Source organism: Molothrus ater, chromosome 19, assembly GCF_012460135.2.
Source record: "Molothrus ater isolate BHLD 08-10-18 breed brown headed cowbird chromosome 19, BPBGC_Mater_1.1, whole genome shotgun sequence".
Taxonomy (NCBI): domain Eukaryota; kingdom Metazoa; phylum Chordata; class Aves; order Passeriformes; family Icteridae; genus Molothrus; species Molothrus ater.
The window spans coordinates 4,957,915-4,984,877 of record NC_050496.2 but is presented as its reverse complement, the minus strand read 5'-3'; the positions used below and the strand labels follow the sequence as shown (position 1 = coordinate 4,984,877).

Genomic DNA, 26,963 nt, shown 5'->3' with positions numbered 1-26,963 from the left:
CAGAGCTCATAATTCAGTGTCCATCATGTGGCTGAAGCACTTTGAGCATCTGCAGCTCTGAGAGTGGTGGGAAGTCCTCATGATCTCCAAAGGAAGGCACACACAGGACAGGGAGGTGCTGGCCAGGTGGGCTTAACCCCACTCCCTACAACTGCTTAGTGCATCCCCCCAGCAGGAAGAAATTAATGAAGTTGAAGCATTTGAGGTAAAAGCTGGGCAGAATGGTGTGGAGGAAGAGGAGGACTCTGTTTCTTCCTTTGTCTGGAGGCAACCTCAGACAAGCACACCCAGGATGGAGCAATCCTTCCAGGGTAAGGATTCTTAATCCCTAAGGATGGGCTAATCCTTCCAAGGTAAAGAACTTCCCCAGCCCCCAGAGACAGCACCAGGATTTCAGGGCTGACAGCAGGAAATCTGTCAGCAGCACCTGCGGTTCCTGCAGCAACACTTCTTTGCTCAAGATCTCAAAGCACTTTGGAAATACCCAGTTACCCCACAGCCCCCAGAGGAGGGAAGCAGCTGCATTTCCCAGCATCAGGGGCAGGGAGAGACTTCTCAGCTGAAGAGCCCAAGTGACATCAAAGAGACAGCTGTAGGTGGTGGTGGAAAAATCTGCCTCTGTCAAAGCACCCAACAGTAATTGCTCCCTATGCCTGCTCTCTTCCTTCAGTGGTATCACAGCAGCCAGCTGCTGGGCTTTAATGGTACCAGTCTGGTGTCACATGGCAGCCTCCTGCTGCACAGCCAGTTAATCACTGAGGCAGGGGCCAGGCCTGGAGACGTGTCAGTGAACAACATTTCCTCCTGCCCTACTCCCACACGGCTTCCAGGGCAGCAGCAGACTTCAATTTGCATGTCCCTGCTTTAATATTTGAAACATTCTGTGTGGGCAGCAGGACTGGTGACCCTCCTACCCTCCCTGAGCCCTTTCCCAAGCAGAGAACAGCTCCCAGTTCCCATCGAGGAATGGCAGGGAGTACCAAAGCCAGACTTGGGTGTTTTGGCAGGGATTCTCACCAGCACCCACAAATCTGGATTCCCAAATCGTGCTGCTCCACTCAGCCCAATGCCTGCCTGAGCCTGGCTGCCCGTGTGACCGGCCCAGCACTCCCAGAACGCGCTTCACTTCCCGCCAGCACAGCCCAAACACAGCGAGACCACGCCCAATCTCTTTTTTTTGGCTTGCTCCTCCTCCCCTCCCCACAGACCGTGCCCAGCTCCAGCCTGGGGGAATGGGAACATTCAACCTCAAACCAGTGTGGAAAACCCACAGCTCTAACTCCAGATTTAGCCCATGCTAAGGAATATTTCATTTATTCCAGCCTGACTCATCCTTTGAGTGTATTTCCCTTTTGCCAGACAGAAACCTCATGGTGTCTCTGGAGCTCTTGTCACTTCTCCACTCTAAGGGAAGTGACTCAGCTCGAGCCATGGAGCTCCCATGAGAGCAGATATCTAAATATTTCTCTCTCAAGCACACTTAGCTGAGGAAAGGTTTTAAAAGAACCTCATGGATTTGTTCTGATTGTTGGCCTAAGAGCTGCACAGAGAGTGGGGCTGGGCAAGAGCTCTGGAAAGTTCATGCAATCTGTGTTTTCTAGGATTCTGTCTGAGTAGAAGGTAACTGGGAATGAGCCAGAACAGAAAGGTTTCAGCACCATTTTAGAGTTGGACAGATGTGACTGAGGAAACGTTGATTTAAAGTAATTTAATTCACAAATCAGGATTTATTCAGCTCCTACTGGACTGTAAAATTTTATCTCAGATGCTTTCCTCCTTCAGCCACCTCTTCCACAGAAAACAAACCCAGGTGGCTCAGCCAGGCCTAAAGTGCAAACAGCCACGTGGGAGCATGTGAGAGGCAAAAGGGATGTAAAAATGAGAGAATGTGGAGGATGTCCCTGCTGGGAACTCAAGAGAATGAAGGCAGCCACAGCAGCTGCTGGCAAGAGGAATGAAACCAAGCGAGGTTTGGATGATCTGTGGAGAGCAGCTCCTGGGTATCTCCTGTGGGACAGGGGGACTGACCAGGACCTGATCCCACATGGAAACCTCCTGTCCTGCCCTGCCCAGTGAGACTGACACACCTGGTTCAGCTCAGAGGCAGGAACAGCCCTGGCAGTGCTGCTGGAGCTCAGCTCCAGCTTTTCCAGGGACAGGAGCACAGGGGGATCACACCTGAGACAGCTCCAGCCTCAGTGGGCACAACCGCCCAGGCACCTCAGCACACTCATGGGGAAATAAAGGATAAAACTGTGGATTGCTTCTAATTACAGACATATTTTAGTGGCATTAATTATGCTGCAGTGCTCAGCTAGTTCTTGCATAGCAAAATAGTAAACAGGTTTTAACTTTTATGAGGACAACTTGTCTGGAAAAACAACTTGGGTGACACATCTAGGTAGAGTAAAGCAGCTGCTGCATCAGCTTCCAACAGGAACTGTGAAATGGGAGTCTGCTGAAACATTTTAACATCTTATTTTCACTCACAAAGTCACCCAAGAGAAATCAAGCAACTGATGTCACCAGTGAAAAGCCAAGTCATTTTGCTTCTAGTAATAAAATATAAAATCCAAGTGGTTTTGCTTCCAATTCCTCCTCTCTGCATCCAAAGCTACCAGAACTTTGCCCACTCACAAATACACACGAACACCCCAAGTTTTGAGCTGATTTCTCTTTACTTCACAGTCTTGGCAAAACAAATCTGCATTCAGAAGTCATTTCACATTAATATATTAATCAAATGCTTTCAAAATAAATATTTTTTTAAATAACGATTTCTTTACATCACCGCAGTAGCAATTCTAGAAAAGTCAGTGCACAAACAGTAGCAATTTCATTAATCAGTTAAAGAAAAACAAAACAAGAGGTGGACCTTGTTTCTCTCCGAGCAGGCTGCATGCAGCAAGTCTCAGCAGTTCACAGCACAGGACCTTCTGTCACACTTGGCTGGGAAGGATTTTCTCTCTCAGCTGTCAGAAGTCACTGCAGTGTCACCTGTCACAGCTTTGGACAACGCAGAAGTTCCACAGCCCAGATTCTGATCAGTCCTGCACAAGTTCTGCACTGGAGTTGTTGCTAATGAGACCAAGGAATCAATGCTATGAGGAGTCCACGTTTGGGTGACTGGGAATTCACAGCTGGACCAGAAACACAAACAGCAATAAACAACACTCTGTACCTTACAGCTTATTCCAATGTTTTGCATATTCTCTCAAGTGCTTCCAGGGCAGAAGTAAAGCAGCTGCTTTCTGCCCATTCACTGTTAATTCACCAGGTAAATCACAGCAAAAAGATGCTTCACTGGCCAAGAAATGTAACTTGTGTTACAACAAAGGAAAAACAAAAGTGCATTATAGACTATGAGGAGAATGCTCAGGACTTAGTGAACTCACATATCTAACTGGAAAATAGAGACTGCAGAAATATTAGTGTTCCTATGGGATCTAAAGTGGTCAGATGCTATTGGAGAACCCTGTGAAGAGCAGCACGTCTGAGGAAGGGAAATTGGTCAGCATTGTCATACATGGTGAGCAGCAAGGAAATCTCAAGGGCTACAGATTATTTACTATGATTGTCAGGAATGACTTAGATTTAAAAAAAAAACCACAAGAAAGTTGAATATATATCTGAAAAATGTCATAGGTATGTACCTCCTTTGAGATCCCAAAGGCTGCCTTTGAAGTCCTTTCTCAAGAGCAGAGTTGGATGTGACACTCTGGATTAAAAAGAATAACCAGAGGCATCCCTGTGTCCAGAGGTGCCCTTGGATGCACACTAAGGTAAATTCAAGACACCTCCCACCCCCAAGAGCTTTATTTCCATGTCATGATCATGTTAATTAGCAGTTTAGAGCAGATGCTGACTCTTAAGGATCAAGAGAAACAGAGCAAAGGGAAGCAGAGATGAAGAAAACCTCCAGGTGTAGCAATGCTGTGCACAAGGAGGAGGGAATGCTGCAGGACAGCAAATCCTCAGAGCTCCACAGGTGACCCAGGCTGCCAAAATCCCTCCCCTTGCTCTGCACAGACCTACTCCTAGAGCCCCTGAAAGCAGTGTGCCTTGGGGGAAGGTTCTACTCCTCAGTGCTATGGACTGTGCCCCAGAATTCTGCCAAAATGGAAAAAAAGAAAGCCATGGGTTGTGGAGAAGGTCTGTGTCAGCTTATTGGTTTTTCTTGTCCTCTGGTGGGAAGTATGGAGGAGGAGGTGGCTGGTCCTGCAATAAAGATGACAAAAGGACATCAGTGCATAGCTAAGAAGAAAATAATAAACTCAAAGCCTCCAGAAAACCCAAGACTGTCGCCATGATATTTTCCAAAAAATCCCTTTGCCAGGATTTTTGTCCTGAGAAGCCTCAGAGGAAAAGAAAAACAGTAATTATCTGCTGCTGTGGAATGCAACAGGTGCATCTTCGATTGGTCTCATGTGGTTGTTTTTAATTAATGGCCAATCACAGTCCAGCTGTCTCGAACTCTCTGGTCAGTCACAAGATTTTATTATCATTGTTCCTTTCTATTCCTTTCAAGCCTTCTGATGAAATCCTTTCTTCTATTCTTTTAGTATAGTTTTAAAATAATATATATCATAAAATAACAAATGAGCCTTCTGAAACATGGAGTCAAGATTCTCATCTCTTCCCTCGTCCTGGGACCCCTGTGAACACCCCCACATTTGGTGACCCCAAGTGAGGAACATTCCCACACAAGACACCACATCCTTTCAGACCACCTTTGCTGTGCCACTGAGAGAGGATCTGCCCGACACACACTGGGCCCCCCTGCAAGCCCAGAGCAGCAGGGACTCACCGTGGGCATGTAGACATTGTGGGGGTTGCCTGGGCTGTAGTAAGCACTGGCAGCAGCTTCAGCAGCCTTGGCTTCAGCTGTCACAGGGAGAGAAGTGACAGGTTAGGGACACACAGAACTCTGACAATGAAACAAGAACTCCTGGCCATCAAGAGTTACTAACAGAGCACCCTATGACCAGTGCTCAAGTTGCAGAACAGCTTCAACAAACACAATTGAGCATTATCTCTTCCAGTCAGCACAGAATTGCCAATTCCCAGTGAAACAGAGGAAGACTGAGTTGGAAATGTCACCTGGGACTTGCATGTCAGCCATAAATAAATGCTTGCTGCTGCCTTGCCTAAATACAGACAATATCCTTTACAAACAGGAGTGAACACACCATCCTTCCTGGGAGTGAAATCAACAGGCAAAACAAAAATCAGCACAAATTTATAGCAGCTCAGGGGATTAGTGTATGGTAATTTATGAGCATAATCCAGATCCTGCATTTCTGCAGAAAACAAAAATCTTGTACAACCCTCTGGAGCAGTGCCACTTTCCAAATAATAGTTCAAAGATGAATGGTTGTTTATTCAAACTGAAAAGAAAAGTTAAATCCTTATCCAGACAAATATTCTTATCTGCAGGAGATCTATGGCTGTGCCCAACCACAATAGCTCCTTTTTCATTTTAATAAATCCCAAATGAGTGAAAAATGAGGCTGATATTTCCTCAGCTCCTTTCCATCATCTCTTCCCCTGTTCCATATTGTTTCAGCAAAAATAATCACATTAAGAATGAAACAGGGGAAAGGGAAGCAAATATCACCCAAGCCACAGTTGTGAGATAAAATGGACCACAAACATATTTTACCATCAGTTTCCTTGTATTCATCATTAGGGCAAGATTACCACCACAGGAGAATCACAAACTCTATTTTTATGTCAAAAGAAAAATAAATTCATACCTAAAATGCCCACTAATGGTGTCTACCCTGGAGAGAATCAGGCTGGACTTCAGGCTGGAGTTCAGACTGAGCTGGATATGCAAGGCTGGAGATCAGGGGAGCTCCCTAATCCCTTTTCTAAACAAATTTCAACTTCTAAGTGGAGCTTCAAAGTTCCCCAAAAGACAAGAAACAAAGTCTGTTTCATTCCTAACAAAACTGTTGTGAGTTCATTCCCCTGGACAGGCTCCTTACCTGCAGGAGTGGAGGGCAGGTCTGGGCCACTGACAGGGGGCTCCATGGGCCCTGGGTAGGGTGGGGGTGGAAGCTGCATGTAGCCCATGCTTCCATCTGCTGCAGGAGGACCAGGATAAAAGTCTGCCAGGAAAGCAGATCACACAGCAAGAGACTTAACTCTGGGTGGAGTTATCAACCAAAAGAAGCCAAGGCAAACATAATTAAACTCAGGAACAAGAGCTGCACAAGTCATCACTAAAACACTGTGTAAAATCTGTTCTTCTTGCCCTTTTTACCAATTTTAACTCTTACTCACAGGAATAACCCCAGCCTCAGTTCCCAGGCTTACCTGGAGGAGGAGGTGGGTATGGATAGCCCCCATTAGCTGCAGGTGGTGCAAAAGCATAGGATCCATTTGGCATGTAGGAATAGCCATAAGCTCCACTGGGTATTTCACCTCTGGAGACTGGGAAAGCAAAGACAAGACCTCATCAGGACATCAAGCCTGCCTCAAATTCAGGCCAAGAACTCCAACAAACTTAGAGAGTCCTTATCAGAAAAATAAGTGTCACCCCATAAATCTGCTGCTCGTTGGATGTGAGAAAGTATTTTTTAAAGCAAGCTTCAGGCCAGGGCTCCTGAAACCACAGAACTCTGGCAGACACCCCCAGACTTCCATACCTTGTGATGCCACCTGCAGCATCCGCTGCCCAAATTCAATTGCACCCCCAGCTGAAAAGGTCATCTTGAATGTGGCAGATCCTTCCCAGCCACCTGAGGGAGGAAAGACAGCACTAAGGAGCAAGGAGAAGCCATTTCCATGCTGTTTAGGTTACATGCTGCATCCACAGATGCTCTGCATATAATTCTTAGAAGAGCTTATCCCAAAAATCCAAACTAAAAAAAAAAGCAGAGGAAGTGGCAGAATTATGGTATCATCAGAAAAATTCACACTGGGGTATTGTCAGGTCAAGAGACACCTGAAGCAGAACAGAAACATCCATGAGGGAGAGCTTCAAAAGCTTTCTGCACTTGTGACTATTGCCACAGCAGCTGTCACAGGCCAAGCTATCAGGAGTGCTGGATTTGCTCTTGCTTTGGATAAGATTAGTGCAGAAGACAGGGATTTTGTTAATCCTGTTGCCTAAAAAGCCTCTGAAACTACACCTAACTGTCAGCTCCAAATTAGTTTGGGAGTCTGAGTGCCCAACAAAGCAAGAGCTTAATGAAAAACATGGTCCACATAAATCCATTAGAGCCCATGGAAGATATTTCAAGTCAGGATAAATAAAAATTAGAAAACAAATAAATTAGTGACATCTCACATTACAGTATAAAAAAGAAAAACATGCACAGTCCAGAGTCCCAAGAAAGCATCAAAGCAGAAGCTGTGCTGAAACAGAAACAAGTAGATTAAAGAGCCTTTTAAGCTAAACCAGACTCTCATGGCTGTTAAGCCAACATCATCATTAAAAGAGATGGCCTCTGGGGAAAATTAACAAAGATTTAGCTAAAACCTTTTGCCTTTCACACTGTTTAGTTTGTCATTAATGCTCAGGCTCCCTCTCATGCTGCATGTTCCACTCAGCTCCCATGCAGAAGCTACAATGCTGATTTCAGAACTGAAAGCTGAAGGCTCTTACACCCTGTGCTGTGATTTCTGTGCCACAACTGCTAGACTGAACCAAGCTGAGAATGAAAGTTTGCTTTCTGTGCCTTTGGTAAAAAAAAAAACAAAACAGTCAAAACCAAAATTATTCTTTAAAATGTCTGCCACAGCTTTCTCATTGAGTTTAACGTGAAACAGCTCCTTAAATTCCCTTATTTCAAGACAATCCAGTCCCTTCCAAGTGCCATTTTCCCTGCCAGGATGCACTACAGCAATACCACAGCTGTCCTTGAATTGCACAGGAAGCACAATGCAGAAAGAGCTCTGGGGATCTGCACCTGAACCCAAACAGAGGCAGAAAAGATCTGAGTTTTTGGCACAGGAGAACCTGCAGGTGGGATAGGTGATCCCAAGTGACCAAAGCAAAGTGACATTTTCATTCCTGCTGACTCCAGTCTGATGTTCATTTGCTGAGATCACTTGTTTGAAGTTTCTATTTTGCAGAGGGCAGGAATGAGATGGGTTGCAGAACACATCTGCTCATTGTAGCTGATCAGGGAGCTGGGAAGGGAAATGTTTTTAGCTGCCAATGAAAGAAACACATTTTCACAGGAGTGTGAAAACCCATTTGGACAGTGTCAAGGTTTGGTCAGCAGGATTTTGCTGTGCAGTGAGCAGCTGAGCTGAGACCCAGAACCCCACTGGGTGATACCCACCTCCTGCCTCTGCTTTCACTGTGCCCTTGATGTAATTTGCTCCAAACACTGGCTGCTTGATCTCACAATCCTTCAGCAAATAAAAGGGCATCACAAATGACTGCATAGCATCCTTCCCCTTGGACACAAAGATAACCTGAAAGAAAATAACATTACAAGATCTACTTAAAACAAACAGGAAACACAACCCTGATTTATTATATGAACAGACTTCTCCATGGACTGGAACTCCCTCCCACATCACCAGCTCCACAAGCCAAAAGCTACACACCACAGCCACAGGGGTAAAGCAAATCCTCAAGGTACTAAAGCCTTCCAGGAAGGCCCTTGCTCAGATAATGCTCCTCCCAGCTTCCAGAGAACCTGCTGCTCCACACAGCTATGATTTAGTAGCTGTGCTGTTGCATTCAGCATTTCCAGACCACTGCTAATTTCCCGTTTGAAGATGCCTGATGGACTAAACAGCTGCCTGTACAAGAACTAATCAGATTTATTATCTGTTGACAAATAGATGGGATATGCCATGAATTCAGAATGCTTCCCAGAGGGAGAGGATGAGCCACACTGCAGGCAGGAGTAGATTATCCTGACTTTCATACACTGAGGACATTTAAATTCAGACTCCAGGGCTGTTATCTCCTTAGAGAAGATAAAGCCTCTCACACTTACCCGGTAGGGAGTCAGGAACACACTCCCTTTCTTGGTGCCCTTGAAGGCCTCTGGCATTGGCTCCAGATCACTGAAGGTGATTTCTACATGGTCATAGGTCATCAAAACACTGCAAACAGTGACACAGGAGACAGCAGGTACAGCTCAGGGCAGAAATGCAGCAAGCACAGAAGTTTACTGACCTACCAAAACCACCTGTAATCTCAGCAGTGATGGAGATGCTGAGCAGACAGAATCAGTTCTGGTTTGCCTTTTTGTTGTTGTTGTTGTTGTTGGCAGCAGCAACTGAAGTAGCCCTGGCTGCTTGTTCCCTTCCCAGTGTGCTGACACAGCTGCTGCTGCTGTCTGCACAACCAGGCAGCAAACCCAGGCAATTGAGTTGATCAAAATCTCAAGAGCATATTTTGTTTTCGTTTTAAATTGTTCTGCATTTCTGCTGGCTCAGTTCCCTAATTCAGTTGTCCACAAGTGACATGACAGAGGAAGGACTGCAGGAGAAGAAACTGCTCAGGCTGGCTTATGCAACACAGCTGCTGAAGGTCTCACCACAGCTCAAGCAACTCTGACACAAAAATGTGATCCAGAGGAACTCCCCTTCCTTGCCACAAGATTTCATTAACTCGTGCTGCCTGCACTGATTCCTTAATTCTCAATTACAAACTGACCTGATTAAAACCTTTGGACACAGCAGGTAACTTGTACTGACATTACAGCATCCACATTAGGGACCCTAATCCCTAAAGCTGCAGAAATCTCCACCACCTCTATCTTTAGCAGCTGACGTGTTTCCATCCTCAGACATAAATACCTGCCCCTCCAGGAACAGCTGGGGAAGGGCAGTGGGACCAGCTCTGCTCAGGCTGGATCAGCCCAGGGACAGGCAGGCCCTGCTGCAAGGCAGGCTGGCTGCTGGGAACAGCAACGCCTTCAGCTCCCATCCTCTCAGGGAATGCAAATTTAAGTACCAGAGCTCATCTTCCTAAAGCCTTCTAAGAAAAGCCACATCCCAAGTGGAAGTCAGGCACAGAATTCCTACAGCAGTGTTTAAGTGGCCCGTGGAAAGAAGCGCTGGAGATGAAGCACTCCTTTGTCCCCGCAGCAGATGACTGCCACGTCAGAACCACGCTGGCAGCCAGCGGGCGCGGACAGCCCTTTGCCATGCACACAGAGGCAGCTCTGTGCAGGCTTGCCGTTTCCATGGTTATAGCCCAGCACCTTTTTCCAAGGCTGCTCTCCCTCCCGCACACACAGACAGGGAGGGCTGTGCTCCGGGAGCCCGGCAAAGCACAGCGGGCAGCCTGGGCTGAGGCACCGTGCAGGTGCAGCCTGCCCGAGGGGACAGGCCTGGGGCCAGGCCAGATCACCTGGATCACCTGGGGCCAGCCCAGATCACCTGGATCACCTGGGGCCAGCCCAGATCACCTGGACCACCTGGGGCCAGCCCAGATCACCTGGGGCCAGCCCAGATCACCTGGGCGGGAGCTGAGCGCTGCCAGCCCTTGCTGAGCCCTCGGGGGAGAGGCTGGGGACAGCAGCAGGAGCCAGCAGCAGGCTGGGGGACAGGCTGGCGCTGAGGGTAGCGGTGTAGGGGGGCAAGGCCCGCGGCTGAAGCCCAGCAGAGCTCCCCTCGACAGGCCCTGGGGCAGGAGGATAGGTACAGCCCCTAAGCCGTATGGAGATGAGGGGAGGACGAGCACCGCCGGCACCGACAGGGTTAAACCAGCCCCTTTTACCCGCCTCGCCCCCTCAGCACGCCCCCCCATTACCCACACAGCCGCTTCCCCTGAGGGGGAAGGCAGGAGGAGGGCGGGGGGAGAAGGCAACTCGCCGCTATCCCCCGGCTCCCGAGGCCGGAGGAGGGGAGAAGGGGATAGCACCTCACTTCTCGCTGTTGTTAACGATGACGCCGCCGCCCTCCGAGTGGTTCTTGTTGAGCGCCATCGCCGCCTCCTCCGCCTCCTCCGCCTCCTCCTCACAGCATCGAGCCCGCTATGCGCCTGCGCGGGAAAAAGGTGTGCCGTCAATAGGGCGAGGGGCATGCTGGGAGTTGTAGTCACAGCCATCAATGGATTGGGTCACTTCTCTTTCTCCGCGGGGTGCATGCTGGGAGTTGTAGTCCACCTCAAACACCTTACCTCTGCGCCATTTGCCCGCGCGGAGCATTCCGGGAGCTGTAGTCCGCCCATGCATGCCATTAACACCCTCCGTGTCGGTCACGCGGTGCATGCTGGAAGTTGTAGGCCGGCCGCCATGATGCCCCCCCCTCTCCCCCTCAAGGCCCGGCACCCTGTCTCTCTATAATTGTGCTGTTTGGTGGAGTAAAATAAAAATAATCCCGGAAATCTGGCGGTTCTGCACATGAAATGAGGTTTAGCCCCTTAAACAGCGAAGATGCTTCATTTCCCACGATTTTTTAAATTCCCACTCGATGTGCATTTCCCGTTTCACAGACTCGCAAACAGATTTTTGATCCTGTCATTGGCTGCTTTCAGTGATGGAATCGAGCACATCCAAAAAATTACCCTTTTATATTGAAGTGTGTTAAACTAGAAGGACTAACCGGTTGCCCTGTAAACAAGTCAGGATCGTGTCTGTGTGTCTCTGTCAGGAATCTGGGAGCAAGAAAATAGCTGTGGCATCTGCAGATCTGCAGGAAGGGTCTAAACTCTTACCTCCAGGTGTGCAAGTAGGAGGAATTAAAAAAATTAATGATTGCATGACTTCATTAAAAATAGAAACCTGCAAAACTGTTTGAAGGGCTCCCTCAGATCAGTAACTGGCACGTGTATATTAATAATATACAAATAAGAGCATGTATTACCCTGTATTATACATTTTTGGATGGATCTGAACTATTCCCTGGATTTGCAGCCCAGGCCTGTCTGAGAACCAGACGCGGGTGGGGGGGAAGCAGAAAAGCGACATAATGGAAACCAGATTTAAATAAATGCAGTGACACAATCTGTATGGTTTCTTGGCAGGAAAAGAACAAGTTTGTGCTTTTCATATCCGCTTTTTCAATAAGCAGTAAGTTTCCCTTTTAAGAAACAGCCATAACAAACAGTTCTGATTCTTCTCCTATTAAAGTCAGGAGCAGAATCCACTTGGCTTCCACCGAAATGCCCAGATGGAGCATTGGCACCTCACATGAACTAAGGCTCACCAAATAACATTTTTATCCCAACTCCAATTGACACTGGGGATTAAGAAAAGCAGCCTTCACTTTAAAAAGATGCTGCTGTAATTGCCAGTTTGTCTGTGAAGCTCTAGACCTCCTCTTCACACAGAAAACCTTGGAAAATTATACTCTAAAACTTAAAAACACTAAGGAAAAAATATCTAATCTGATAATCTTTTTTATTTGTAGGATGAGGACAGACACAGCAGAGCGAACTGAGACAATTCATTGTTTTGAATTGCCCAGGGCTGACAATTATTATTGGATTTTAAGGTTCTTCCGCTCCTTTTGCAATAGAAAAGTGTATGTGGCAGAATTCCCTTGGACACACTTGGAAAATAAAATCTGTGTTATTTTATTCCAGATGTACAGGACACAGAAAAGTAAACATAAGATAATGGGACAAGTCAAATGCTTTGGAATTTAAAGGAAAGACAACTCAGGGCAATGAGTGTATCATATTTAATGGTCAAATCATAGTCTCTAACACCATTACATGATTCTGTTACAGTTTTTTCACACACTGTAAAACACCCTACAGTTACTGTATTTAAAAAATCCTAATTAAAAGGAGGAACACTCTGTGACAGCAGAAATAACCCAAGGGAACAAGGAGAGGCTGGTTAAATTGCCAAGTGCTATTGATCCATCTCAACTCATCTCATCCTGATTTTAACCCTTTGTTTACAGCAAAATCAGGGATCCAGAGCTGGCACGGTGCACACTCCCTGATCGTTCCAGTTTACAGATCCCTGGCAGCACAGAGCAAACTCTGACCCAGCTCCTGAGGGGATTGCTCCTCTTTTAAACCATCCCTAAAGCAGGAGGGTTTTTAGCACTCCCAACCAGGATAAAAACAAGCAGCAGGAGAGAGAGGCTTGGGCAGCACTTCCCAAATGTAGCACATCCACAGGAGCCCCCTGGATGCTCCATGGAGCTGATCCATGAATCCCCCCAAAGCAGCAGCTCAACCCCACACCATGCCAGACACCCCAGGAGCCTCTTGAGCTGCTCCCAGGTGGGGACAGGGTGGAAAGAGAGGATCCCTCTGAGCCTCCCAAGCCCTGAGGGAGGTCAGAGGTTTGTGCCTGTGCGTTGGGAAAGTGGAGGAGGGTGGGATGAGTGGCTCCAGCGTGGGTTTCCCCTTGGAGCAATCAATCCACCTACAGTGAAACCAAACAGGGCAAAGACCCAGATCTGCTGTGTTTACTCTGGCAAAACTCCTCGCTGCAAACTGTGGGAGTTTAGCCTGAATAAATGAGATTTAGGGTGCAGACGTGGGAGATCTCTTCCTGCAGAGACGAAGGTTCCTTCCCTTCTCGTCCTGCCAGGATGTGACCATGCACAGCTGGGGCACAGCTCTGCCTTTCTCCTTCCACCAGGAGCTCCTGCCACCCCGCTGTGCCCCTGGGCAGAGCAGCCTGCTCTGTGTCACCGCTGACATCTCGTGCAGGGGCTGAGCTCTGCAGGGGCCGCTGGCGCCAGCCAAACAAAGAGGGTTTGGAGCTCAGGACACAGGGAATGAATTCCCATCCGGACAGAAGTCTGGGCAGCCTTCCCACCAGCCAGGAAAGGCCAAGATTTCAGCTGAAGATTTCATTCTGGAAGGCCTACTGTTCCTTTTCCCACTGCTTGCTGAGTTTAGGAGTCACCTCATGCAGGGGAGGAGGAGGAATTTGCAGACAGATCCCAGCAAGCCCCTTCCCAAACTGACTCACCAGCCTTGCCCCAGGGAAGGGGTGGCTGCATTAAGACCTTTCATCCACTAAAATATCCCAATTTTCAGGGCACTGGCAGCTCTTTCTGCACCAGCAGAAACTGGCAGCTCTGGCAAAGGAGTCACAGTAAAGGAGCTCTTTGAGCCTCAGCATGTAAACGTGGCTTTAACTTCAAACCTCCCAGCTTTGTGCCTGCGTTTCATTCACATTCACATTTTTCCCTTGGCTCCACTTGAATATAGCACTATGATTTCCAGCTTATCCTTTGGGGAAAATATATATATATCTTATATATTTAGCTGAATGGGCTGTTTATTATTCTGCTGGTTGTTGCATCATCCCTGACTCACTCGTGCCAGTGAAGAACCTGACCCTCTGTATTTTCTCTCCAGGTGTACATTACACAGCACGACAGTTCTGTAAAGCAAGCTTTGGGAGGTAGGTAGCAAAATAACCCCAGAAAAAATAAACTTTGGAAAGGCACACTGTGCTGAGACAGGGGCTGCTCTGTGCTGCCCTCACAGGCAGTTATTTCTGGGTTTTCCTTCTAAAAAAGCTCCCTTAGGACATGTGAACTGGCAGTTTTGTCTCTCAGCCCCGAGTTTCCATCTTTCCTGAAGGGAACAGTGTTCCCTCTCGCTTGAGAGTAGTTTTTGTTAATTGTTACTTATTCCCAGAGTCCAAAGGGTCATTTGGTAGCTGACTGATGCTGCACCTTTACGGAGGCACTCACAGCTGTCCTAGAACACTAAACCAGACCATTTATCTCTGGGACATATTCACAGCACCGCTGTCACTTAAAAATCTCTAAGCTAAGGGGCAGATTTTCAGCTCAAGTGTGCCCAGGGTTCTTGAGAGTTGGTGTTTAACAGTACTAAAATCCCCCAGAACAGTAATGTCATCAAAAACATGGGGGGAAAATTGGCTGTAAAGCTTTGCTAAGAATTGCTAAGAATTCCAAAGAATGTATTTACTTAGAGCACATCCTCAAAACTTGCTTTGTGCTGTTCCCTTCCTCACTTCCAGGTGGGAACAGTGGTGCTGCTTCTCAGCAGGAGGTTTCTCCCTTTCCCAGCTGGGCAGAGATCCTTGTTTCACAATTGCAGCACTGATGGGTGGGCAGCCCTGCAAGGAGAGGTGCTGCATCGCCCCAGCATCACCCCAGCATCCCCCAGCACCAGGCTCCTCCACATCCCTCTCCCTGGAGCACCATCTCACCCATGCCAGGGCACAGAGGTGATGGGAAGTGACCATGTCTTCTTTGGGAGTTCACCTGGTCCACACAGGGCCTTGCTCCATCAAAGGCACTTCGTGAGGAGCATGCAGAAGGTGACAATGAGGCAGCACTTAAAAAAGCATCCGGAACAGAGCCTGAGATAAGGCACAAAGCATCTGCACAAGTCGCCAGGGCAGAGCGAGCAGAGGTGAAGCAGAGGGACTGGGCAGGTGGCCAAGGCACAGTTCCAAATCCATGTGGCACTTGTAAGCAGCACACTTTACCAAGAAAGGCTGTGGCAGTCCCTGATGTCCAGAAAGGGAAGCTGAGGGGCAGGGAGCAGCACAGGGACTGGCCCAAGCTCGCTCAGGGGCAGAGCTGGCACTCGGATCCAGCCCCGTCCTGGCCCCAGCCCGGCCCATCAAGAGCCTTCATCCAGCCCTGGGTCCCCAGCAGTGCAGAGAGGAGGGAGGGCTGCCACAGAGACAGACAGGGCTACCAAGGAAAGCTGGCAATAACCTGCAGGAGAGAATTCTGTGGGTCTGTCCGTGCCCCTGTCCCCGGGCAGTCACCGGCGCTTCAGCACCGACACGCAATCCTTCTTCAGCGGCCCGATCTGCAGGTGGGCATCCACGCTCTCCAGGAAGAAGGCTGGCTTCAGCTTGCACGAGAAAAGAGAGGCAAACTGCCGGTTGATCTTGTTCTGGAACGGGTCAAGCTTCCCCTTGGCAGAAGGGGAGACCTTGAGCTGCTGCAGGCAGGTCATTTTGGAGTCCTTGACTCCGTAGAAGGTCAAAGCCTTCTCCGAATACTCCAGGAAGACGCCGATGGTGTGGAAGAAGGGCTGCTGGATGGGGCACTCGAAGCCACCAAACCAGGCCACGTAGTTCTGGCCGTTCCACTGCAGGCAGCAGGAGCTGTCGTTCCTGCCCAGGCGCCCGTGGCTGTAGGCCTCCCGCGGGTCAAAATCCTCGGCGATGACCCCGATGCTGACCCAGCCATCGATCAGCTCCACCTCCCAGTAGTAGTTGCCCCTGTTCATGAGGTTCAAACCCAGCACCTGCTCGCAGTTGATGAAGCGGGTGGGGCTCTCTGGGTAGGGGATGGGGCACAGCACCCGCTTGGCCCCCTTGGTGCCGAACAGCTGGATGAACTTGTCAGCTGTGTCACTGTCCAGGTCGATGATGAAGGCAACTGTGTGGGGCAAGAGGGAGAAGTGAGCGTGCGGAGGGAAGTGCGAGGAAATCCTCCCTGCCTCAGCCTTTGATGATGAGCATGATCCTTTCTGACCTTTCCCATCCCTCTGTCCCCTTGCTTTTAAGTCCTGTGGCGAATTTCAGTCAGTGAGGATGAAAGGCTGAAAGAGCTGATACTCCCATAAGCAGGATGGATACAGGTAACTGGGCAGAGGAGAGGGCAGAGGGGCTGCTCGATGAGCTCAACCATGATACCAGACATTGGAGAATCTACCTGACAGACTGGTGGTAAGGAAACCTCACATAAAAGCATATTTCAGGTAACCACAGATAAATGCAGTTGAGAGAGACCCTAAGAAGAGAGAACAGCCAGGTATGCCACAGCTTCAAACAGGCAGCCCCCAGCAAGTGTGGCCATGGGCCATGTGAGAGCCACTCATGGATCCCAAACAGAGGGGATGCCCAAGGAAGTTCTTCCAGGGAACAACCCTGGGCATGGATCACATCAACTGCATTGCAGTCTGAACCATGGCACGTCCCAGTCTGACAGCAGAAGAGCACATGCTCCTTGAGCCCAGGTTTTGCTGCTCTGTGCCACTGAAGCAGATCTTGTCCCCTAAGGACATGTCAGTAGGTGACCCCATATCCCCTGTAAGGCTGGACACATGCAGGTGGGGTGTGGGAGCTCAAGCCCAGCCCTGCATCCTCCAGCCTCAGCCTCTCCTGCCCCACTCTGCTCCACCACTGCGTGATCCCTGCCATTCTGCTGCTGCAGACAACCCAGCCCAGGGTCCTGCAGCAAACAAGGTAAATGCACAAACTCTGATCTAATTTAAAGAGGATCCAATTTGCCAAGGGCTGGAAAGCAGCAGGAGTTACACAGGATGCCTGCAGTGCCCCTGGGGCAGCTGGGCCAGCAGAACCACAGACAAGGGAAAAAATCCATCAGCTAACCAGGCTCTGGCTGCTGTCAGGAAAGCCAGGAGGCCTCCCTGTTAGCCAAGCAGAATTTCCTCTGCTGGTGGCAGCGCTCCCACAGCCACTGGATCAGCGCCGGGCAGGCGGGAAAGAGAGAGGAAAGGGAAGATGGGCCTTAGCAACAACCCAAAGCAGAAGTCCCCCATCAAAATAAATAAAATACCACCTAAACCCATGAAGAAGAAAATGAAGGAGAAGGACTAGCCACAGCCTTAAAACCTCCATCTTATCTTTATATATATTACTATATTCTAAAACCTTAAACTCTTAAGTTTTCTACTATGTGATGTTACACACTTCTATTGAAACTACACACCCATAATCCTAGTTCTATTATTTAAACTTGGAAGCCTTTCTCCACAGACTCAGGTTAAATGTAGAGTTCTCTTGAGGGTCTGTGCCTTTCAGCACAGAAAGCCCAAAACTCTCAGTATCCAGGGTTCCAACACCCCACTTACATTTCAGGAAATAATCACGGCTCTCCAGGCAGGCAGCATTGTTTGACTTGTCTGGAAATCGGGATTCAGCCAACGCTGCAGAGACAGGGACAGAAGGGTTTGCATCAGCAAAGGAACCAAACCACCACCAAGGGGGCTACTGGAGCATTGTCCCCTGCCTCTGATGCCACCCAGCTGTCACAGCCCCAGCCAGCATTCCCACTCCCCCTGCACATCCTCAGTGGCTCCCACACAGGAGAGGACAGACACCACTTTTGTCACCCCAGGGAGGTGGGCAGCAGGGCAAGGAATCAGCTGCAATTCCCATGGGCATCCCAGAAAATGAGAAAGGAGAGAGCTGCCACATCAGCTCTCTAACCCTGGCATGTTTGGGAGCCCACAGTCTGCCCCATCAGGAGGTCTGTCTGTCCTGGGAAGAAGAGTCCCCTTTCACAGGAGGCCACTTTGGCCACTTGCCCCCTCCCACAGGGCCCTGCCTAACTCCCAAGCTGTTTGTTGCCTCTCCAGTCTCCGGTCTCCGTGGAAAAATTCACAAAACCTCAAAGAGGCGTAAGCCCAGACAGGGATTGTGCAACGTGCAGGGAACCCGTGCTGAGCAGCTTCCAGGGCTGGAAGGACAGGGGCCAGCGCTCACAGGGCCATGCAGCCACCTCCCACCCACGCAGGGAAGAGGGAAAGGGACGGGGAACCATCCAGGCAGAGCGGCTGGGTGAACACAAACCTTCCTCCATCTCCTGGCAATTCAATCCATCAACTCCTTTCCCCTGCAAGTGGTTCCACTGGTTTTTGCAGGCAGTGGACAGCACATCCTTCATGGCACCCACAACTTGGGTGCACTTGGTGAAGTTCAGCTCTTTCTGGAAGCTCAGAGGTGGAGAGAGGTTTTCTTCCATGGCTGCTTTCAAGGCCTGAAATTCCTGAGCCAAAAAAGACGGAGTTTCAGGAGGTTTCAGACAAGCCAAAGTTGTCTCTTGTTCCAGGACCCCACCCGGCCCTGGAGGATTTGGGATCTGGCAGCTCTCAGGACTTGGCCCAAGGACATAATAAGGGAGGAGAGCTCTTTCCCAGCCACGTGTTCCTGGCACCTTCTCTTCACTCCCTTTCAAACCCAGACTCAGACCATGCCCACCTCGCACGGAGCAGCATCTCCTCCCTAAAATGTCTCCTCTTGCTGGGCTTTCAGGGAGGGAGGAGACAAATGGGGCACCCCAAACTCTTGCTCTCCCCCATACCCAGGTACCCCCTCTGTGCAGCACATCAGCCTGTCCTGAGTCACAGAAGGACAGAAGTGGGGGTGGCTGGTTGGTCCCACTGGGAGAGGGCAGGGGAGAGGACTGTGCCAGCAGGAGTGAGACCCAGCAGCCTGCACATCCCAGGGTTCCTGGCCCCCAGCTCCATGGGAAATGGGACAAAAGCCCAAAATACAACACTGTCAGCTCCTTCTTGCCCCATCCCACCTGGAGGAAGTAGATGGTGTCGGTGCTGGGGACGTTCTCCAGGCTCTGCTTGCACTGTGCCAGCTTGGCTCGTCTCTGCTCCTTCCAGCGGAGATCAGCCTCGGCCTCCCCCAGCATGGAACGCTCCCCGTCCTCGATGAATCCCATCACCTCCTTCTGGAAGGCTGCCAGCACATCTGAGGCCTCTGCAAAGAGCTTCTCCACCCTTTCCCTCTCCTTTGTGGCAGCACCCTGAGTACAGGGAGAGAGGGGTCAGGTGAGGGTGCAGGAGGGCCACGCCTGTGCCCTGCCCAGCACCCAGATCTCAGCTCCCTGGAATACCCCTGACACTCCAAGAGCTTGGGTGACACTTCTTGGGTGAAGGAATCCCCCCTTCACCCAGGAACTCAGTTCACTTCACAGTGCAGCTCTCAAAGGACCTGGCTGGGCACTGCCACTTACTGCTGCACCACATTTGGTGTCCCCAAGCAGGAAAGTGTTTGCTCAAGGGGGACAACCCCTCCATGAGCCTGGGGAGAGAAGGTGCAAGAACCAGAGGGTGCCCTGGCATGGTCCTTACCCTGTTCCTACTACAGCAACCAGAGATGCCAGGAGTGTTAGCAGAGATGAGGAGAAAGAATCCTCAGGGGTCTCTGCCAGCACCATCTTTACAGCCCATGCACCCCAAAATCTCACAGCCCCTTCTCCTCCTCCCCCAGCCCAGCAGAGCTGCACTAACAGAGCAAAGGCATTGCAGAGTCACCTTAATGAGCTCCACCATCTTCTTGGCCTGGGTGATGGTGACTGCCAGCTCCTCCAGCTCATTCTCCACATCGCTGAGGAATTTGGCTTGTTGGGCCTGCAGACATGAGGGACAAACACTGAGCTTTACCCCCAGTCCCAGTGGGAGCCACAGGGCATTCAGGGCATTCAGCCTCTCCCTAAGCTTGATCCACAGAGCCTCTCTGACCGTGACCTTGCTGCCAGGCTTGGGGTGAAGAATGCAAGGGGAACCAGGAGTTGTTTTCCTGTTTTCCTTCCCTGCAACATCCAACCTGCAAACATCCCTTCTCACTCAGCTGGAAAACGAAAGGGTCATGTCCAGCTCCACGTTCTCCACCCTGGTCCCAGAGGAAACCAAACAAAACAGGAATTTGAAAGCAAACCCATCAGGCAGTGATTGCAGCTAAGAGTGCTCTTAGTGAGAACCCAGGGGTGGGAAAAATCCACCCGGGTTTGGTGAAGGAACTGAAAGGCAGGCCTGGAGCACTCAGAAGCACAGCACAGAGTCCCCTGGAGGTTTCTGTTTAGGAGCAAAGCAAACCAGCTCCGGAGCACGGGCTGCAAAGGAAGCACCTTCCGAACACGGCGTTTCCTGAGACGCTATTGTTGGCTCATCCATTGCCCATCACGAGGACGGGTCCCTCGGGAGCCAGGAGGGCACTCCCCAGCCACGAGAGCTCCCTGCTGATGCTCAGCCCCCTGGCCCCTGTTCCCGGGGAGCAGCTCCAGGTGCTTCCCCCGTGCATCCATCCCAGCCCGCAGCCGAGGGCGGTGGCCGAGGGCAGGCACAGAGGTCCTGCAGGCGACATTAAGCAGCGCCTGCTGAGGTCTGACAGCTCCTCGGGGCGGGGATTACACACACTTTCTATTTTAAGGCGCCTCATGACTAATAATGCCGATAAAAGGGTTTTCCTGCAATCCTAGCAGCCCATCAGGAGGGGGAGCTGGCTTGGGGCTCTTGCTTGGGGCTGGGCTCCTCCTTGGAAAAGGCAAACTCTCCCAGGGTCTCCAAATGCCTCATGGCCATGCGAGATGCCACCACACCGTGAGCCTCACAGGTTCCCATCTGCCTGCAGCCCCACTCTTTCAAGGCAGCAGTGCCCAGGAAGGCAGCACCACGTTAGGACTGGAGCTCCGGCTCCTGGGAAGGCTCGTGGGTGTGAGTTTAGGAGGTGACTCAGTCACATCTGGGAATGGGAGTGATGGAAAAACCCCCGCTGCCAAAACGGCAGGACACAAAAGGCTGGGGGAGCGGGAGCGGCGGCCGGGCCGGCTGCCAGCGCGGGCGAGAAAGCGCCTTGAGCGAGCTGTGGGAACGGGACGGGGAGGGCGGGTGCCCCAGGAGCGCGGGGGCGGCCGCTCTGGGGTGTCCCCGGCAGCCTCGCCCCAGCCCTACACCCACGGCGCTGCCAGTTCGGCTCCGCAGCGGGAAGGCTCCCCCGGGATGCTCGGCAGCGGCTCTGCCCCGATTCCCGTCCCCACCTGCCCATCCTGTCCCGGTCCCAGGGGCTCCCTGATGGCGCAGCACCCTGGCCATATGTCGGGGTGGAACTCCCCGAGGGGTGAGAGTACAGCACCCCCCCGCCACATGGCATCCCACCAGTGCTGCACCTGCACACACCGCACCTGGGGACTCCCCGTGGGTGCAGGATGAACCCCTCCGAGGGACGCCGCGCCTCACAGCACCCCCGACACCCCCACACCAGGGTCCCACCCGCGTGGGGACCTCCGCGCCCCTCCCGACGCCCGCACCTGCTTGTGCTCTCGCTCCTGCTCGAGGGGCACCACGTCGTGGGCGCGATGCTCGTGGGCGCGGCAGCGAGAGCAGACGCAGCTCTGCTCGGTGCGGCAGAAGCCGTCCAGGGGCTGCAGGTGGCGGGGGCACAGCCCCTCCTCCAGCCGGCGGAGCGGGGCCACCAGGCGGTGTGCGCGGAAAGCCGGGGCGCGCCGGTGCGGCTCCAGGTGCGCCCCGCAGAAGGACGCCAGGCACACCAGGCACGACCGCTCGGCCGCCACGCGGGATCCCGGCGGGCACACATCGCACAGCACCACCGCTCCTTCCTCCCCCGCAGCATCCTCCTCCTCGGCTCCCGGCGCCATCGGGGACGCGCCGGCCGGGGACGTCGGGGTCGCGGCGGCCGAGGACGACGGGGACGAGCCGCCGGTGGCGGCCGCCAGCAGCGGCAGGAGCTCGCACAGGGCGCGGTTCTTGCAGAGGCGCAGGGCCGCGGGGACGGGCTCCTGGCACAGCGGGCAGCGGGCGGCCCCGCCCGCCCCGCCGCCGTCGGGGGGGCCTGGCCGCTGGCGGAGCGCCTGCAAGCAGCCCTGGCAGAAGTTGTGTCCGCACGGCACCGTCACCGGGTCCCGCAGCACGTCCAGGCAGATGGGACAGCAGAAGGGACCCTCGGGCAGCCCCGGAGCCGCCAGCGCCAGCCGCAACGCCGCGGCGGAGGACGACGGGGCGCTCCCGGGCGCAGCATCCATCCCTGAACGCCCCGAGCGGTCCGGCCCCGGTCCCAGCCCCGGCGGAGGCGGGCGGCAGCCGCGCCCCGCCCGCCCGCTCCGCCTCCCGCGACCGCGGCTGGGGCTCCGCTCCCCGCGGTGCTGGGGCGGCTGCGGTGCCCTCGGGGCTCTGAGCCGCAGCATCGACCCCGGCACCTGGTCCCAGGCACCCGCCGCCCTGGAAAGGGCCTCACCCCATGTGGGATCTGCTCCCGTCTGGTCCCTCTCCCTGGCATGGGCTGCCTTCAGGGAGATCAGCCCCGGGGGGATGTCACCCTGCTGAGGATGTGCTGTCCCCCACTCAGGGTGTGCCCCACTGGGATCTGGGCCCTCCCCAGCGTTCTATTGCTCCCAAGGGCAGCTGCTGACCTTCCCCGAATCTCCCATTCAGGGAAGCTGTTGCCAGCCCATTCCAGTCCCCCTCCTAAGGACCTGCTGCTCCCCTTGAGCATTCCTTCCCCCTCTAGGACCTGCTGCTACTCCACTGCTCCCCAGGTGCTCTCCACCCTGGGGAAGGTCCAGAGCCCCCCCAGTGCGGAGGTGCAGGTGCTTTCCTGGCAGCCCTCATGTCCATGGACCTACACCAGCCCTCCCCACGGCCAAAAAGGGCTGCAGTGCCCGGGTCTGGCTCACTGTCCCCTTTTCCTCTGGGGTCTGGCAGGAACTGGCAGGGCTGGGAGGCCCCAAAGTGCTTTTAGAGTGAAGATCTGCCTCATGAGATCTCTGGACCCCTTCTGCACAGGATACACAGACAATTTTTGGACTTGGATAAGTTCCCAGGTGCATGCTGGCCCAAGGCCTCACCCAAGGACGGGGCTGTGAGGAGCAGGGAGGTGTTGAGTGAAGCAGGAAGCACAAGACAAATAATATCTGTTCTTGAAGAAGAGGACTGAACCTTTTAAGCTTTTTGTCCCCAAAGGAAAAAATTATGTGATTCATTCCCCAGGCATTCACATCCCCAGCACTTTTGAACGCAGTGCCCAGTTTTACCCTGTCAATCCTCACCAGCACTCCCACAGGAGCAGGAGGAGACATCGGACCTGCAGTCTCACCCTTGGAAAAACATCAATGAAAACTTTAGATTTTCTTCTGTACCTGTGGATGCCATGCAAGCGTTCCTCACAGCACCTTGTGAGAACTTTCAGGGAGTTGTAAGAATGTGATATCTCGTTAGTATAAACAATCTGCAGGTGGTTTTTCTACTCTGTCTTTCTGTTCTTCTCAAGGTCGGTGTGCGAGGAAGGTGTTTTTGTTAAGTAGCCAATCAAATAGAATGTATGGTATCACTCTATATAAACCGCGCGGTTCTCTTGAATAAAGCCTTCTTTGTTCTTTCTGCAATCCTGCCTCTCACCTGTTCCTGTGTCACTCCCGGCGCAAGGGTGACATCTGGTGACCCGACGTGTGTGCTGCTCCGGTGGCCTTCGCGGAGTGCGGCGGAGCCCCGGGACCCCCGCCGGGCCCCACGGGGTCCTTGGGGCCGCGCTCGGACCCCCTTTGTTTCCCCGGAGAGGTACTGGCCCTTCTCCTGGCCTTGGTCCGTGGGGCTGCCCTGATAACTGGGACCTGCGGGCAGGGACGGGCTCCCCAGAACGTGAACAGTTCGTGAATTGCTGGGGCTGGGTGCCGCTGTTTCTGTGGTGGGGGATCGGGATGATGACGAGAACAAGGTTTTTTCTGTGTGGAGGCACCTCCTTTCCTATGGGGGGTTCGCGGTGCCTGACGCCTCGTTGATCGACCTGCTTGTGTGGGCCAGGACTCATGAGTTCCTGATGGGCATGGCCGTGGCTTTTGACCTGGGCCGGTGTCGGGAGCTGCGTGCTCTGCTTGCGGAGGAGTTTTATAGAGGGGATGATGCTGTGCCCCGCTCCGGGCTGTGTGCGACACCCTGTGCGCAGCCCTTCGGGACCGGCCGGAGGTTCGGACACGGGCAGCTCGAGGGCCGGGGGTGCTGCCGGCGCTTCGGGCAGACGATCGCCGGGTCACGGCTCGCCGTCTGTGCGGGGCTCGGCACCCCCCTCTTTGCGGGGTTCTCTGCGACAGAAGTTACGCCTTTCTCCACCCCTGCTGCCGAAGAACCGGGGTTCTCCCGGCCGGATCATGTCCCGCCTTTCTCCCCCGCTGCCGTTCGGGGGTCGGCATTCTCCCGAACCACGGGGGCTGCAGTCTCCGGCCCCGCACTCCCTCCCGAGCTGCCGGAGGGGTCGGGGTGGGGGTCGGGGTCGGGGTCGGGGTCGGTTCCCGCCCCGCCGTTGCCAGGACCCCGCGGATCGCTCCGGCAGCTTCCCCGTCGGCAGCAGCGGAGCCTGCACAGTCGCACCGGCCAGGCCCATCGTGGGTGCCGGCGGGCAGAGTGCCGCCCCAGCCGGTGTCGCGTTCCCGCCCGGTTTTCTCCTCCTTCTCCATGGCCCCTGCACAGACAGCAGTGAGTGCGGCTCCGGCACCGTCTCTCCGGGCGGTAATTCATGCAGCAGGGGCAGTGCCTATTCCTCATTCCGGCGCGGCGGCCGCCTCGGGTGACTGAGTGTCGTTTACACCCCCGCCAGGCCAGCCTGCGGTGCCGGGGGCCCCGTCGGCTCTGGCTGCGCCGCCCGCTGGCCCGGCTCCGGTGGCCGGTCCGCCGGTGGCCCGGCCTGTGACTGTCCCTTCGGGTTCGCAGCCCGTGCTTGGCTTCTCCGATCCGGACCCTTTTGTTAACGTGCCATCCCCCGTGACCCGCTGGGCTTCCTCCCCGTTCCTGGCGGGGGACTCGGACAGCGATGATGACCGGCGGCCGGGGGGAATCGGCGTCTGCTCCTACCGCTGGACGCTGCCTCGCTGTAGGGTGACTGTGCGCCCCGACAATCCCCGCAGCTTTGGGGACGCGGTTAAAGCGCGGCTTTCAGAGGCTGAGGATGAGGGTGTGTTGGGGGGAGCGGGAAGGTCACGGTCTGCCTCGGGGGAGAGGCCAGGTTCTGCCCCATGGCAGCGAGCAGGACCATCCTGTGTTTAAAACTATCCTGAATTCGGGACACACCGACAGGCACGGGGTGATTGCCTGGCGGGTGATTCAGGAACTGCGGGATGAGGTTGCAAAGCACGGCCTTGGCTCGCAGGAGGTCATGCAGGCTCTCCGCGTGATAGCCACTGATCTGCTCTGTCCATCTGACATCAGGCAGCTTGCTAAGGCGCCTCTCTGGCCTCTGCAATTTGTGATGTTCTTGACATTCTGGACGGAGAATGCTGCAACTATAGCAACAAGCAACAGGCTTCTGCCCCGAGAGGATCCTAGGCATGGAGTGGGAATGGATGCTCTCCTTGGGGAGGGTGCCTACTCCCATCCTGATTTTCAGGCTACCTGGGATGTCCTTGAGCAGTGTCAGGCTCTGGGGTTTGCTGCATTGGTGAATACGATCGAGGCAGGCCTCTCCCCAGCCCAATTTCACTGACATAGGGCAGGGGCCGGGTGAGCCTTTCGTGCCATTTGTCAAGAGGCTCAATGCTGCCATGGAGAAGCAGATTGAGGAGCCTGGACTCAGGGAGCCCCTCTTGAAACGCTTGGCCTGGAACCATTCAAACACTGCATGCCGGAGGATCATAAATTCTCTTCAGGGGGATCCTTTGGTGGTGGAGATGGCCAGGGCATGTGCTAGGATGGGTGCTGTGGATCCTGAGGTGTCCGCTCTGTCAGTCACTGTGCAGTCAGGCCAGGTACCCATAAGGGGTGGATGCAGGAAGAAGAAGAAGGGCAAGAAGCAGCAGGGTGTGCCCAAGCCAGTGGATACAGGTGCCAAATTCTTGTGTGCCAGGTGCCTTAAGGCAGGTCACCTTGCCAGCCAGTGCAGGTCGAAATTTGGCACAAATGGCCGGCCTATGGCAGGCCCGGGAAATGGGAGGAAGAGCGTAAAGAGGAATTGTGCCTTGACAGAAGTGATTCCTCAGAGCACAGTGCCGGCCCAGGTTTTCCCAGTCAGCTCTGAGACATCACCCATGGCTCTGCCAGCCTGGATGTGTGTACTGCCAGTGCAGTCATCTGGACTACGGTGGTGAGCACAAGGTTCCCTTGAACGCCCTCGGACCTCTGGGACAAGGTCTGGGTGCATTGCTGGTAGGGAGATCTAATGACACCCACCAAGGGATCTTTGTTCACCCAGGAGTTGTTGACTCTGCCTTTGCAGGTCTGATTTTTGCCACTGTTTTCACACCCTCTCCCCCTGTCACTATTCCAGCAAGGACTCGGATTGCTCACCTTGTGTTTTTTCAGTCGTGTGTCCCCAGGACTGACCCGCAGACTCGTTGGACTGGTGGCTTCAGATCCAAAGGACTGCCATGAGCCCTCTGCTCTGTGACCATTTCTGCTCAGCCACCCCAGATGGTGTGTGCCCTGACCCTGGCGGGTGCCTGCCTGGCAATGATCGAGCTGCAAGGTTTGATTGACACGGGGGCAGACGTGACTGTCACCTCCCTCTCTGTGTGGCCTCCTGCGTGGCCTTTGGCCCCCGTGGGGACACCCGTTGTGGGGGTGGGGGTCTGGCATGTACCATGATGAGCCA

General features: G+C 53.2%; 2 protein-coding genes across 2 annotated transcripts; both read right to left on the bottom strand.

Moving 5' to 3' along the window:
* Positions 1-2,659: 2,659 nt before the first annotated feature.
* On the bottom strand, positions 2,660-10,947 carry WBP2 (WW domain binding protein 2). The gene is made up of 8 exons (XM_036394592.2): positions 10,849-10,947; positions 8,967-9,075; positions 8,298-8,433; positions 6,654-6,746; positions 6,322-6,438; positions 5,991-6,113; positions 4,808-4,884; positions 2,660-4,218 (listed from the first exon to the last, which is right to left on the bottom strand). Exons 1-8 carry the CDS (start codon positions 10,905-10,907, stop codon positions 4,165-4,167), a joined length of 768 nt encoding a protein of 255 aa, XP_036250485.1. The 5' UTR covers positions 10,908-10,947; the 3' UTR covers positions 2,660-4,164.
* Positions 10,948-12,591: 1,644 nt separating this feature from the next.
* Positions 12,592-22,413, bottom strand: TRIM47 (tripartite motif containing 47). The gene is made up of 6 exons (XM_036394572.1): positions 21,682-22,413; positions 19,910-20,005; positions 19,168-19,398; positions 18,432-18,627; positions 17,711-17,785; positions 12,592-16,272 (listed from the first exon to the last, which is right to left on the bottom strand). Exons 1-6 carry the CDS (start codon positions 22,411-22,413, stop codon positions 15,647-15,649), a joined length of 1,956 nt encoding a protein of 651 aa, XP_036250465.1. The 3' UTR covers positions 12,592-15,646.
* Between the last annotated feature and the right edge of the window lie 4,550 nt (positions 22,414-26,963).

What these genes read in the sequence shown, in the direction of transcription:
- WBP2 (XM_036394592.2), bottom strand. Translation starts at nt 10,907, where the DNA reads ATGGCGCTCAACAAGAACCACTCGGAGGGCGGCGGCGTCATCGTTAAC. An exon ending in AGTGAAAGCAGAGGCAGGAG is followed by an intron (nt 6,747 to 8,297) that starts GTGGGTATCACC and finishes TTCCTCCCTCAG; the next exon opens with GTGGCTGGGAAGGATCTGCC. An exon ending in ACAATGTCTACATGCCCACG is followed by an intron (nt 4,219 to 4,807) that starts GTGAGTCCCTGC and finishes TCTTTATTGCAG; the next exon opens with GACCAGCCACCTCCTCCTCC.
- TRIM47 (XM_036394572.1), bottom strand. Translation starts at nt 22,413, where the DNA reads ATGGATGCTGCGCCCGGGAGCGCCCCGTCGTCCTCCGCCGCGGCGTTG. An exon ending in AGGAGCGAGAGCACAAGCAG is followed by an intron (nt 20,006 to 21,681) that starts GTGCGGGCGTCG and finishes TCATGTCTGCAG; the next exon opens with GCCCAACAAGCCAAATTCCT. An exon ending in AGATGGTGGAGCTCATTAAG is followed by an intron (nt 19,399 to 19,909) that starts GTGACTCTGCAA and finishes CCCTGTACTCAG; the next exon opens with GGTGCTGCCACAAAGGAGAG.